Raw genomic sequence first — 15,512 nt, 5'->3', positions numbered from 1 at the left:
AATTCTACTTACATAAAACACAGGTTAAACATAACTTCCATAAAACTTATCAATCCTTACAAATATTCCTTAAGGAACTCTGGACAAATATAATTCTACTTACATGAAAACACAGGTTAAAACATAACTTCCATAAAACTTATCAATCCTTACAAATATTCCTCAAGGAACTCTGGACAAATATAATTCTACTTACATAAAAACACAGGTTAAAACATAACTTCCATAAAACTTATCAATCCTCACATTCCTAAAATCTTTGATAATTGTGAAAGGTATACATTAAATTTTTTTTTAGAGTTTCAGTTGTTTTATTCTTTAACTCGTATGCCAAAAAGTCTTTTATCAAGTTTACAAACATCTGTCTTCCTCTGAATGCTGTATCTTATGCTTTCTTGTTCTCTAGCAACTGTTTCTTGAAATAATAAATTAACTCACCTTCGATCAAGTCGAACTGGTTTTTGTCCTGACCCATGCTTTTGGCTTTTTCCTTGTATCGGGATCTGACCAGAATCTCCAACCAAAAGTCTTTGGTTATTGGAATCACTAAAAAAAAAAAAAAGAGAAATACATTTTAAGACCACAAGATTAAGACATCCAAATTTCTAAAAATTTAATACTGGTTTAAAATGTGAAATTTTTAGTTTATTCTTTTGCGACCACAGCTCTGAAAACTTGTTTAGAAGCTATTGTCTCGACATGTTACAACCCTAAAAACCAAAAATTACTCACAGAACAAAACGCTATTGTTTACTACTCTTCATTTTTTATTTCTTAACTATAACAGAAAGTAATATTAATTCATGGACTATATCAATTATTGAAAAGAGAACTTCTTATTTTCTGTGATACTGCTTAACCCTTTCACTGCTCTGCACATCATATGATGTTTTAGGTTTTCCCATCACTGTTTGAAATCCCAGGTGACATTTGGTTGTACCAGTGACCCACAGATGTCACTCCCAATATCTTACATAGTGGGAAAAAATGTATATAGTGTAATATTTGTACAATATAGTTGTGTTATTCATGACCAATGCCATGCCAATGTGTGAGATAAGTGTAATACAACATTTGATAAAAAACAAATAAATCCAGCTTGCCCTCACGGTCAGTGAGGGTTGCTCCAGACCTGTCCAATCCCTCCTCACTGAACACACCACCAGACCTACATAGGGGTCATTACATGATTTCTTGGTGTTTATTTTTTACTTTTGCATGCTATACTGTGATTTCATGTAAGGTAAAATCTTATATATTTTTTATTTTGCACATGGGGTGGGAGCAGTTTCCACCCAACTAAGCAGTGTGAAAAGCAGACAGCGGTAAATAAAACGAGCTGTGATTGTATTTTCAGTTGTTTATCAGACTGAAGTGCTTATTATAACATGTTTTATTGCAAATGGTTATTTTTTAAAATGGCTAAAGGAAAGAGGAAATTTATGTGCCACACCTCCAGTTGACTTGCAACTCACTAGTTGGTAAACAGTCTTAAATATTACTCCTACTTCTTAAACATATGGATAATATTCAACAAATAGTTTAACTAATAAGATGCAGATTACAGGACTGATACAATCACCAATACATTCTTGTTTAATTATCTCCATGTGCTTTCCTTTGAAACTAACCTGACAAAACTGAAATTGAGATATTTGAACTTAGACTTACACAATGATGTAATTAACATTTGATTTCTTCAGCTGGGATAGAGAACTACGAACAGAATTGGTATCTGACATCAGCAACAATGGAGGATGCTTACGATAGGTAACCAAGGTGTCACCATCTTCACTTGTCTTTTTCATGGTTGGTGTCTCTTCTGGCTGTTCTACAGCAAACTGTCTCATGAAACTTTCCCGAACCTAAAAATTTTATTCTGTTATACACATCTTTCCTTCAGATCGATAAGCCATTTAAATAAGAGGCTACTAATTATCAATTTTCAATATACAATATATATGATGTGTTGAAATGGTTCAAAACCTAGGGTTTGCATATGTAAGGGGGTTATGCAAGAGTCTTTGAAAAACATTCAAAAGAAAATAAATCCCATGCCTCAAAATTGAAAGGTAAGTCTCAGTGAGTTACCAACGTATTCCATTAGCCAGTTTTCAAATTTCACATACTGTTGACTCAGCCTTCAATGATTCTTTTAATTTACCTTTGTATTAATTTAACCATTAATAGTTTCATTTTGAGTTTACTTACTGATTTAGTATATTTTATTACATGTTACAGCTTTTACAGTAAGTTTGTTTTTAGAGCAGTTATGACAATTTGATCACTCATGCAATCATTCTCAAGTACACGAGTTTTAATTGTTAAATACTAAAACATTCTTTACCGTTAAAACTTGTGTACTGGAGAATGATTGCGCGAGTGAACAAAACATTGTACATGTACTAAAAACAATCTTATTTACTGTAAAAGCTACGACTTGTAATAAAATAATTTAATGATTGTTGATTTTTTAAAGAAATTATGTGCATCAGGGATACACCACTGTCTCAAAGGTCTAGTTGGGGGTACATGATATAAAAATGTTGGAAACTACTGACATAGTGTTCAAAATAATGTCACAAAAAGTGCTCAAATGTATGCTTTGTACTCTAGACTTAAAAAAATAAGCATTTCAAAAAACAAACATCCCACATACACTGATATAAAAAAATTTTCACAAAAGATGTATATATATCAAGCTCACATAATACTTTTTAAGCTAACAACAAATTACATACAAGTCAAGAATTTGAAAAAATGTATAAATTTTCTTTTTAACAGAATATGAAACAATGCATTTATAGATTTACTTTGAAATTCTGAACATCAAAATTACTTGCTTTGGGAATGTTGAACTCTGAAGGGGTTTTATGCAGCCTTGTCATCTGTGGACTGTCAGGAAATTTCTCAAACATACGAAGTCGTAACGGAAGACCTTCCTTAATGCCGGCACTTTCTTCTCTAGCTTTCAACTGAGAAATAAGTATTATATAATGTAAACACCTTTTACCTCTACAAGGATTCACAAAACGACTTTAGATCACAAATATATTTATATAATCTTTAAATAACTTCCTACTTGTAATCTTTACATGTCGTCTTACAACATTTAAGATATCACCAACCCTTTGGTTCCAGGTCCTTACATTATGAGGAAAAAATGTAACTCTCAGAATATTTTGTTCCAAAAATAAAACTAGTGGATGAAATTGATTGAAATTTGACAGGATCTTTCCTAAAGGTAGGTAGTTTCAGAAAACTATTTAATTTTAATTTTTTCTACTACTAATTTTACTAAAACTTTGTTATTTATTGTAGTTATTTAGGAACTTTCCTAAAGGTATGTAGTTTCAGAAAAATATTTAATTTTAATTTTTTCTACCACTAATTTTACTAAAACTTTGTTATTTATTGTAGTTATTTAGGAACTTTCCTAAAGGTAAGTAGTTTCAAAAAATATTTAATTTTAATTTTTTCTACTATTAATTTTACTAAAACTTTGTTATTTATTGTAGTTATTTGCACTCTGACTCTGAATAGTTCAAGTGCAAGGCGGATTTTCATGTTAAGTATAAAAATAACTTTTTTTTTATCTTGCAGTTTTCAAATGTCATTTGCATAACCTCTAAAACCTCCTAAATGAACATCAAAGGTTTTTTTTAAAGTAAATGTTTGTATTTTACCATTTATTATTCATCTCAACACACACACATCAATGGGTGCGCATGGTATCAAGAGTGGAGACACTTTGGTCTCTGGCAAAATGTTTTTTTTTTTGCTCTCTCTTAGTAATGTAAGCCTCATGGAGTGAAGCAAAGTTTGGGTTATATTGATAAATTATTAAACCTATCAAATACGAACTTTAAAACATAAAAAGTACAAAATTAACTAAAATCTGAAAGTAAAACCTAAATACAATTTAACTGTCTATCAAACTAATATGTATGAAGGAGAGAAAAAATACTAAGTGCTAGCGAGGACAAAACTACAACAACGTTAAAGAGCAGTTTGATGCACTTGTTAATGAATAATGGGTGCCAGTTTTAAAATAACCATTCAGAGATTGTAGTTTAAAATTAGCTCTTTCTATTGGTTATAAACATGTACATCAAATAAATAGACGTGGCGTGTAATTCTCATTTCTAGCATAGAAGGTGGGCAAGACTACTGTCAGGGAGTAAGAATATTTATTTCTTTGTTCTCTGAATTAACCCATGGAAGTTTGAAACAAGTGATGGGTAAATAGTCCTGTACGCATACACATAAACCACACATAGAGTATGATTCAAGTACTAGAAACCAAATGTTAAGTTTTTGAATACTTGTGTATGTTATGACAAGAACGGAAGTGTAAGTATTTTTAAAGGTTTTTTTAAACAAAGGAATTAAAACTTAGAGAATATAAATAAATATTTGAATTATAACACACATGATAATGCTAATTTCATTAAAATACATTGATAGAAAAGTGGTTTAATTAAATTTTAAAGTAACTCAGTAAAACCTTGTAACATGCTCAGAAAGGAGTTTAAAGAATACATGGTAGTTCAAGGGTTAAGCATACATCGTCCAGTTATAAGCAATAATGACACTTTCTAACATAATGACATTGCTTAAGAGTAAAAGTAAATAAACCATCGCTTAACCCATTGACTGCTGATTTACCGTATAGGGGTACGGTCCGCCTCAAGCAGTTGAATGTAAGTGTGTTGTATACAGTGTTCAGCTCACATAAATTCCATGTGAATTTAAAGCAACCGCAATCAGAGTTAAATCACAGTCTGTACAACCTCACATATTTCTTGCAAGAAGCTTTGTTTACAATGCAAATGCTTTCTTTTGATGAAGGCAATACTATCATCACTATAATATTAAAAAATATATACTTATAATAACTTTTGTGTATAAACTGACATTTGTTCTGTTTCCCACTCACATCCACTTATGATGTAACTGTGCCTTTTTCAGAACTAACATGACTCAAACTTCAATGAAATCTTCAGAGTATTTTTTTCTGTTTATTAATTAAACGCAAAAGTTTGTATTATCATTGCAAATAAAATTTCTGTCATGGTAAAAAACTAATTTTAATAAGATTATATAAAATGTTGAATGGTTGTACTCAAATTCTTAATGAAAGATACATTTATAGAAGTTTCAAGTAAATGTTTAATTCTACATCTCAAAAGGAGAAAAATTTAAAATAGTACTTACAGTATGGAGTTTGAAAAACTGAAGAGGCTTTGTCAGTCAATAAAACAAAAATAAGACAAAACAAAACATAAAATTAAACAGACATAAAACTAATCCATAACAAGCACATCAAATAAATATAACAGAAAACAGAAACGGAAAAAGGAAAAGACAAAAGGAAAGTGAAAGCCAAGTTTTAAATCTTGTTAAAGAACACTTCATATGACTATATATATATAAAATAAAGAGAAATTAAACATAAAAAGCTGTGTTATCGATTTTAAAAAGTATTTTATCAAGATTATTCCACCATGTTATGCATATGTCCAGCTGTGGTGTATTTACATAGTTAGTATATTTATAAACAAAAGTAAGTAAGAAAATAACAAATAATAAAAAAAATAAATGTAAGCATAAAAAAAGGAGAAACAACTATAAACATAATAAATAAATCAGCAGTTCTAAATCATAAAAATTGGGAACTATCACATTTAATCTGTAAATGGAAACAGCAAATTTTAAGTCTCGGAGCTACTTTTTTTACAAACTATAAATTAATTTCAATGACTAAAAGTTAATATAGTAATTAAAACTTACATTATATCTTTAGCAAAAAAAACAACAAATGTCACTAAATTTTCTATACTCCTCACACTATAATTCTATCATTTTGGGAGGATTAAAAACAATTAGCAAACTGCAACTATCCAAAAAAGTACACTTTCAGATTTTCGTTACATATCATTGGATTATTTTCTCGTGAATGTATTCTCTTATATCTCATACTTGTTTTAGTTTTTTGATATCTTCATCCAACTCCAAATTGTCCAGAATGACTGCCACAAACAAGCTGAGCACAATCTATACGTAACGAAAGAAAATATTGTTAAAGTTCAATGTCGTGCTCTAACATACTACATGTGTTTATTAGCTGAGTCATATCGAATACCTTTGCTGATGGTCATAAAAATCTTTACCATGATACATACGTGTACAGTTGTATCTATGTTTTTTTTATAAACTCCTACAAAGCTGTGAGGGTTTTCAAAAATTAAAGCAGATTTGAATAAATTTCATTATTTATATACAGCCACTGAATGCATTAATAATCTAGTTAACGTACACAATAAACAGTAAAGTTCAAACTTTCTGATATTGTAATATCAGAACAGTACAAACTTAAAAGGTTATAATAAGTAAATTCATGATTAATTAAAATTTATCTTAGGACATGAAAATTTGTTAAGTTGCTTCCCTTATAGGTAATTGTAAAAAATGCAAAAATGCCCATAAAAACTGCAAAACACAAAACTGAAATTTTGTATGTATCTCCCCATACACCAAACAAACCTTTATGTGAAATTTTGTGAAGATCCATCTACAGGGGGCAAAGTACTGGTAAAAACCCAAAATGAAAAACTGAAAATCTGAATGTACCCTCGCATGGAACTAATGAACCTCCATACCAATTTTGGTGAAGATCCATCCTCACCCTGCTAAAGTAGTTACATGGCATACAACAGACCATACTATTATATTTATACAGATATATTGTAAGACTTCAGGTCAGGAGCTAAACAACTACACTACTCAGACTGGTTCTAGTTCTAACAGTTCTCAAACACGTTAACTTGCCATGAACACATGGGGAAAGTAATAATTATTTTGTTTAGAAATGTTGGAAATATTTCATCTATAAATTTCTTTGCTTTCCTTAAGTCAATAAAAAGTCAAAGTAAGTTTTAGCTTTCAACCAGAGCACAATTGGTATTAACCACATAAAATTTCTAGTCTACAAAAACACATATATTAATGACTGACATATTATAAAATAAAAATTATCATGTTTAAAACTTGATATTCAGTGGTTAAAAAATATGTAATATATATGAACAGTTTTACTCAAGATGTGAATAGCACAATTCCTACGACAAGGTAAAAGGAATACCTCTTTATGAGACCAGTTATCAGCTTTCTAAGTTCACTGACTAAGTCACTAAATCTCTAGTGTTTATTTAACATCTTACCAATGTGACAAAAAGGTGATATAAGATGAAATATATAGCCACAAGCGGCCCTATTGTTTGGCTTGTTCGCAACATTGTTTCATTCATCACGTCTACCCATCCTTCCTGAGTGAGTATCTGGAACATTGACATGAAGGCCTGGAAAGATATGAAAATTTACTTAGTAATCAACAACTTCACAAAAAAAAAGACATAATTTTTTTCAATAACAACTGATGGCAAAAAGTAATGTATTATGATATTGACAAATACAGTATCAAAATAAAACATTAGAAAGTTTCCAGTCCAACAGGGCGCAATAAAATAAGGGTGACATCTATCTATAAACTTGTGTAGTAACATTTATAACTTTACAAGTATGTCATTGAAGTGTGATGAAAAAATATTTTTGATGAGCAACTATTAACTTGACAAGTACAACATTAAAATTAATATGGACGTTTTTAAGATAACAAGTAGGTCTATATGGTATTCATGTGGTTGTATTAAGACACATTGGTAACATGATAAATGAATAAACATCGTGAAATTACTGTCAATGGTCAGCCTTTTTTACAGAAACATTTAATTTCTTGACTTTTTTTCATCTGGTTTAACATCAATTCTGGAATCACTTAGAAAAAAAACACTCCCAAGAAAAGAAGCTTAAAAACGTTTCAAGAAAATGAAAGCCTACTGTAATTTTTTTCCTTATTTGCAAGTAATAATTTAAAGAACCAAACATTTCCTGTAAATATTATAACTACATCACATAGCAAAAATAATAATAAATTACTCATCTAATATAACTGCCTCCTTCCCCCTTCTTTTACAAATGGCACTGATCTGAGATGTATTTGACATATATATATCCACAATTTACCCATGTCTGCTAATATTTATTCCAGATCAGTGTTAACTCTTCCAGAGCATGTTATTTCCATGTCTTGTGACATTTACTCCAGATTAGAACTAAATCATCCAAAATTGTCCATGTTTGGTCAAGATACAGCTACATTTATTATACAGCTGAAGGATACCTTCTAAATTGAGCCATAGCTTACCCAGATCTGATAATATTGATTCAATATCTGTCCTTATCTACTTCTCAGGCAAACCTGACCACTTTTATGCACTGATGGTTTCAGATCTGTATGCATCCTGCTCATATCTGATTACTGCCAGATCTGGATCAATTCATGTCTAATTTCTTATATAAGACAAACCTTATGCTCTACTTCTGAATCAGTTCTGGTTTTTTTTTGTTTTATTTGCTGCATAGTTCAGATATATACGAATGAACATTTATACCCGCTGACTGCGAAATTTCGGATTTACCCCACGGCTACCAAAAAATGCAGGAATATCCCCCTGTACTTGAAACAATCGCCAAACCTGCATGCGTGATGCCATCTGTGTTCTACGCCGTGAAACTTGGATGTTTATATGCTTCATTACAAAATTGCCAACTTTGCAGGAACACATATATAATCTATATACAGACAGCTTCTTTATACCTTGGATATTGTTATCTAAATAATTTGTTTAATATTTTGTAACGATTTTGGCCTCTTATTGACTTAGTTTTACTTATATTTATGTCATCTACTGGAGAACACTTTTCTTCTCAATTTGTTTGTTTAAATCATTAATTTTCATCATCCAACATGGTTTTCAAGGAATATTACTGTCAGATATAGAAAATATATCTTTTTTTAATATTGAAAAAGTAATAAAAAGGGTCATTGTTTGTTTTTTGAATTTTCGCGTAAAGCTACACGAGGGCTATCTGTGCTAGCCGTCCCTAATTTAGCAGTGTAAGACTAGAGGGAAGGCAGCTAGTCATCACCACCCACCACCAACTCTTGGGCTACTCTTTTACCAACGTATAGTGGGATTGACCATCACATTATAACACCCCCACGGCTCAAAGGGCGAGCATGTTTGGTGTGACGGGGATTCGAACCCGCGACCCGCAGATTGCGAGTCGACCACCCTAACCACCTGGCCAAAAAGGGTCATATTCATACTTTTATTTTTTGGTGGATAACTGACACTTTTTGGGAATCAGCCTAAAAATTAATTGTTAAAGGCCATTTTAATTTATTAAGACAATGTATCTTTATAATATTGTGCCAAAGGTTAACCACAATTTTTAAATCAATTCTTACTATCTCCTTTGATCACATTGACTAAAGTAGTATACTTATGTGAAATATTCGTACTTTTCTTATTTAACACTCTTCTTCGAGAAAATAATCACATTAAATATAATTTTCTATATTCTGTTAATAAATGTTTTATAATTTTGAATAAAGATAAGGGACACTTTATTAAGTCACACTGCTGATTTAATATATATATGCAGATAAATATTTAAGCCATTATGGATACCAAATTAAGTTTTACATAAAATATTATCAGGCTTACAAGAGAGAGAAATAACACCTAATATTGCCAAAAGGTTTATTTTTTATTCCGTCGAAGATAGCTCATGACTGAAGAGGATTACATACACTTATTTCATGTTCATAAGCTTAGAAATAAGTTATGCATTTTTTAATATGAATTTTCAATGGTTAGTCCTAATTAGGCTATTTTGTCTTTAAACCACTTTAAAAATTACAAGTGATGTGAAACAAGTACTGAAAAGTAAAAAAAACAAACCAAAACCTATACCAATATCAAAATATTATCATAATACAAAGGACAAACACTACAATTACCAGTAAAACATAAAATATATATATATAAGACACATAAGGTACAATGACAAGCTACAACAAAAAAAAAACAACAATGGCAGGTATTTTATTACATAATATGGCTAATCAATTTTCCCAGTTTTAACAGTTTATGGTATGGCCGAAAAAAAAATACACTCACTTCGGGAAAAGCTTCAAATTTATGGAAGTTGAACTCGGCCAAACAACAGAAGAGCTGCATACTTATGCTGGAAGTGATGATCAGTAAGCACATGGTAAAGATAATTAGACTTCCTAGTTTCTTTCCAGGACCAAATATCTATTGATAGTTTAACAGAATCATCTTTAAAAATAAAACTTTAACTGGTCAAAATACTTCAGAATACTTCAAAATCTGAGAGTACAAATAATTAAAAATTAATGATTAATACAACAATTAAATTATGCGTTACTAACATCATATTCTATCCACATTTCATTCAAATTCGGCTGATGTTACTTTTATGCTGTTTATTTTTATTAACTATGTCATTTCTTTGTGCTTTTAAATATGTTCTTCTGCTTAAAGAGCAACGGTACACAACTGACAATTTAACGTTAGGTGCCAATGATCTATCAAAATGTACTTGTATTCTTAAGGCCTCAAGAAACTTTAAAATTAATGAATGGGTGATTAACCTCTTCTGTGTTGGTTTTTTTCTTATTTTTTGGAAATTAGATAAAAAAAATGAACGGCAGATTTTTTTGTGTGTGTGTGTGTGTGCTTTTTGATAGCTTATCATCATATACGATAACATGATAAACTTGGGCAAATAATTAAAGTTATGGGGAGAAACGATATGCCCGAATTAACTCGGGTAAATATATTTTTTAAACATAGGGTTATTTTAGTCAAATTATGAAAGAAGTTAACAACTTTTAGAAATAATAGGTAGGCAAAGAATGACTTATAAGCATAAGATATTTCACTAAACTGTGATAATGGCCCCCAGCAACATCAGCCATATTTGGCAAGGTCTATTCACACACTTGACCTCTATCTATATCCTGTCTGCTGCTGACACTATTTCCATCACATTTAATTCCTACTGTCTTTGTAACAATATATAAACCTTGGATTGCTTAGTACTGGTCATACCTGAAAAAGACAGACCAATGTTCTATCGAAACATATAGTATGTTCCACCATCTATAAAACTTTTTATTTTGCTTATAAATCATTATTTGTCTACCTATTATTATATTAGCAAGTTTTTCAAATATAAGAAACCCTTAAGCATACATAAGTGGTAATTAAACAAACTACATCACCAGCTATGTCACTTCACCAATACTTTTTTAAGTGATGACTAAATCACTAGATTTAAACATTCTCTTGATAAGTTTTCAATTTTCTATTTCGACCATTATCTTGTCAACTGATCATCCAATAAAGAACAGCTGTTGACTTTTTATAGTCAAGAATATTAAGAACTATGATAATAAATGTTTCAAAAGAAGCAAGAAACACAAGTCATTGGAGATTAAAGTGCATATTCAAAAACGTAAAATCTGTTGATTTAACTGACGAATAAGGAACAAAAACTACAATTAACTAGGTAATAAAATAATATGATATCAAATTTAAAAGACTTCCTATGGACCTTCTGGAATTCAAAAATCAGTAGAAAAAGATAAGTGTCATAGGAAAAAATAATTATGAATTAGGCTTAGCAATAAAATATTTTATGAATATCTCAATTTCATGCCTGTATCAAACACTTAGCAGTTGGTTCAGAATAACATGGGAAGGTACAAGTAATTTAATTAAAGACTCAGGAGAAATGACAGTTACATACGGAAAGTAGAAAAACTGCTAAGAACTGGATTGTGAAATTATTTTTGCCTACAATTTTGATTTATAACTTTATAAATATATTTATCTAATTGCAAATCTCTTGTGATTTATTAATATTAGGATTTCTTCTGCTTCCTGTAGTTTTTAATATATTAAAAAGTATATAAATTCAATTATATGGCACAGAAAGTGTTAGGTTTGGCTGAATAGGCTCTTATAAAAAAAAAAGGGGGGGATAAAAAAAAAAGATTAATCAATTGTTTTAATAAAAATTCAGCTAATTATATTGTAGAAATGCACTATATTAAATATAATTTATTTCAGGATTAAGTTCTAAATTTAACTGAAATCAAATCACATTCCACAGCTTACTTGCCTTATGTGTATGAATGCTCATTTACTCAATTATAGTGTTCGGCTGACTTGATTAGAACACTGAAGAAGGGGCTGCAAGTCTGTCAGTTTTGAACACAGTAAAGACATATTTACGTGTGTGTGTGTGTTTAAAAACTTCTTTTCTAGTAAAATATTCTAAACAAATAAATAAGTAATATAATTAAACCAGTGGTTCCCAACCACCGATAAATGGACTAGTGCCATTGCTATGGGGATATTTCAGCCGGTCCACAAGACAGTTTAAAAAATTGGGTTGTTTTTAAAATATAGCTACTGAAACATTTTCTTTTACAGTGTTACTTAAAAGTACTTTTAAAAAGTAATATTGTACAAAGCAGCTTGTAAAATTTAGGGATCGGAACTAGCAGGTCATCAGTTGGAAAAAGGTTGGGAACTACCGCATTAAAATACCATAGATATATATATAAACAATGAGGCCCTAAAATAATTTTAGGCAATATTTCTGTCTGTTGAAAAAGAACCTGTAAAACTAGTTATTCAGGTCTTTACCTTGTATACAAAATCTTCCAACATTGGAGATGCTTTAATCAGTCGAACTATTCTCAACACCTAGGTAAACCAAAGAATACATGCATAAATATATTATTATTATTACAGACCACTCAATATCCCGGGAAATGAAAAAATCTGAAACTATCACCAGCTAGTTGCATACTAGTTTCACAACATATAAGCTTGCATCAGTTTCGCTAGAAAGAAACTTTCTGAGCTCACATAAGCTTAAAATGTTTTTAACATTAGTATACAACACCAATTCGAATACAACTTACAACTGCAGTTCTAAGCTGATTGTAATATAGTGTTGATATCTAATATGAGCTCTAATATGTTTCAAATTACAGTCTATAAAGCTAAAAAAGAATCTTAAAACGTTGCAGCTAGAGTTAGCTAAAAAATTAGGTAGAGTGAAACTTTTTTTTTGCTTAGCAATGAAAGATAATACAAGGGAGTATATATAAAAAAAGCAAAGCTGTGAACAAGGTACATAAAAATACAAACACAGAAAGAGACCCCACTTGAATAGCTAATATACTGATCAATGACTTCAAGAGAGAGTGACCTTATATACACAGGAAGAACTGAACTTTAAATGCCTTTTTTTTGCAGCTAATGAATTTAAACTTTAATTTGTTTCAGCTACTGTTTCACTGTTAATGTATGGAGAATACACTTCACTAGATTGTATATAGTATATCTGTGAAACTGGATCATAAAAATTATAATCAAGTGGACATGCACTAACTCATTACATTACAGTTCGGCTCACAAACACCTTTGATTTCATAAAGTAAAATACGTTATTTGTACAAAGTATGAGATTTTAATACTAATCACAGCTTACTTTTACCATACAATCTGCCAGATTATCAAAAAAGTCTGAAATTTTGTTTCCTCTTCAAGATTTTCATTATGTAGTACAAAACATAAATGAACTATAATCCTATAAAACAAATAATAACATCTATAAATGCTTACCATTTCATAAAAATATTTAGCCCTTAGTGATATAAAGTCTTGGAAGAAAAACAAATCTTAGCTTAAGAGACTTCAAACATTAATTCACACTTTCTCAAAACATTTTTAGATCATAATATATATGTGTGTGTTAAGAAGGATACGACTGAGATGCAGAATTTAAGTGAAATTATAATACATTTCAAAAACAGACAAGTAATAATAAAATTATGATGTATTTCAAAGATAAACAATTAATGAAAAAACTTTCACTTCAAGCACTGTCAGCTTGAACTATAGTCATTTTTAAAAAAGTTCCCATGAACGAACAGATAACGTGACACTTTTTTAAAAGAAAAATGATCGGTTTTTTGCAACTTGAATGAAAATATCCTGGATTAAGAACATTTATATAATAGTGTAAATATTATAAGCTTGTGAAAATGTTTTTTCCAGAATTTTGTTTAGTTAAACAAGTGTACACTTGATTTCTGCCAGCTTTTATTAGAAAAAAAAACAAATTTTATTTTCAGTACAATGGATCTTATAGTGGTTTCAAATGCTCTCACGCTGAAAATATCTAAAAATAAATTCACACGTACTACAACTATTGTAGTCTTATGCAGTAAATAATAAAATAGATTTTTATCACCAATTTTACCTGAAAGTAAGCAAGTTCTGACATAAAAAGGCTTGGCATAATATGTAGAGTTGTACCAATAGCAAGAAGAAACTCAAACTTGTGCAGTGAACGACGGTAGTAGCCCTGAAAACCCAAGCACCAAATCTTGAAAAGAACTTCTAGATCAAAGAAAATTGTGAATCCAACCTAAAAAAGAAACAAAAAAAAAATCACTGCAAAATTTTCATCTTCATAGGTTCTCATAAGTGACTTATTTAACCAAGACTATTATGTATTAAAACTTAAGTATACCAATAAATGTACTACATCAAAGTAGTTTTGTTATTGTCAATTATTATTAACTTGATTATATCAAATTGCACGTAGAATGGTATAAAAGGGAAACCAAACTTGAAGCAAGTGCTTGTTAGATTAGACCATAAAACTTAGTGAGAACAAGGGACCTATTTGTAAGCAGTCTCATCCACTAAACTATTTAATAAAATTAAAGCCAACCGCTAGTCTCAAATATTTATCTAGGCTTCCTTTAAACTCCTTCAAATTTAGTGCTTCCATCACAAATGAAGGCAATATATTCCAAAAGCCAACTATCTTATCCAAAGATCATTTCTACCTTGCCCAAATATACGTATGTGTCACTTATTCCTACCAAAAAAAAAAAAAAAGAAGGATGCACTGACCATATCAATTTAGTTGACAACCTTAAATACGATAATTAGATCCCTTCTAATTCTTCTTTTCTCATGATAGCACGATTTCAGAAATCTTAAACTGTTCTTGTGTGACCTTTCTATCCCAGGTATTATCCTAGTAGCCCTCCTCTGAACCCTTTTGAACAATTCAATGTTCTTCCTAAGGATTGAACACAATACACCAAATGTGGTCTAACCAATAACCTATTCAATGAAATTATAATCTTTTTAGACTTGTATTCAATATTTCTGTTTACACAACCAAAAATCTTATTTGCTCTGCCTCAAGAAACAGCACATTGCTTGCATGACTTAACTCTTTTGAACCCAGGCTCGGTCCTGGGACTGACCTCGTAACCATTTTGTGCTTGTTGTAGTTTTCATGCTATAACTTTTAAATTAGTAAGCGAATGTTAACGAAATTTGGCAGTTTATCAGTAAAAATTACAATGCTTTCATACAAAATATATCTAATTTTTTATTAAGTCTCAAGGTTTGTAAAGCAATGTTTCTCTCATGCCTTTTTTTTCTTTCACATTTTGCCTATCTATCATGCAAAGT

At 30.3% G+C, this 15,512-nt stretch overlaps 1 protein-coding gene across 1 annotated transcript in view; it reads right to left on the bottom strand.

Moving 5' to 3' along the window:
- The window catches only part of LOC106470871 (sodium leak channel non-selective protein-like), a 66,288-nt gene that overhangs the window by 45,293 nt on the left and 5,483 nt on the right, over positions 1-15,512 (bottom strand). Inside the window, exons 5-13 of the mRNA XM_022399514.1 lie at positions 14,278-14,445; positions 12,651-12,710; positions 10,089-10,226; positions 7,224-7,361; positions 5,983-6,057; positions 5,218-5,244; positions 2,844-2,975; positions 1,672-1,865; positions 439-546 (exon numbers count right to left, since the gene is read on the bottom strand). Of these exons, the coding sequence (XP_022255222.1) occupies positions 439-546; positions 1,672-1,865; positions 2,844-2,975; positions 5,218-5,244; positions 5,983-6,057; positions 7,224-7,361; positions 10,089-10,226; positions 12,651-12,710; positions 14,278-14,445 (1,040 nt within the window). The remainder of the gene's footprint in view (positions 1-438; positions 547-1,671; positions 1,866-2,843; positions 2,976-5,217; positions 5,245-5,982; positions 6,058-7,223; positions 7,362-10,088; positions 10,227-12,650; positions 12,711-14,277; positions 14,446-15,512) is intronic.

The sequence above is a fragment of the Limulus polyphemus genome, unplaced genomic scaffold (genome assembly GCF_000517525.1).
Source record: "Limulus polyphemus unplaced genomic scaffold, Limulus_polyphemus-2.1.2 Scaffold4261, whole genome shotgun sequence".
Lineage (NCBI taxonomy): Eukaryota > Metazoa > Arthropoda > Merostomata > Xiphosura > Limulidae > Limulus > Limulus polyphemus.
Note: the sequence above shows the minus strand (reverse complement) of the source record. Positions and strands in the feature narration are given on the sequence as shown.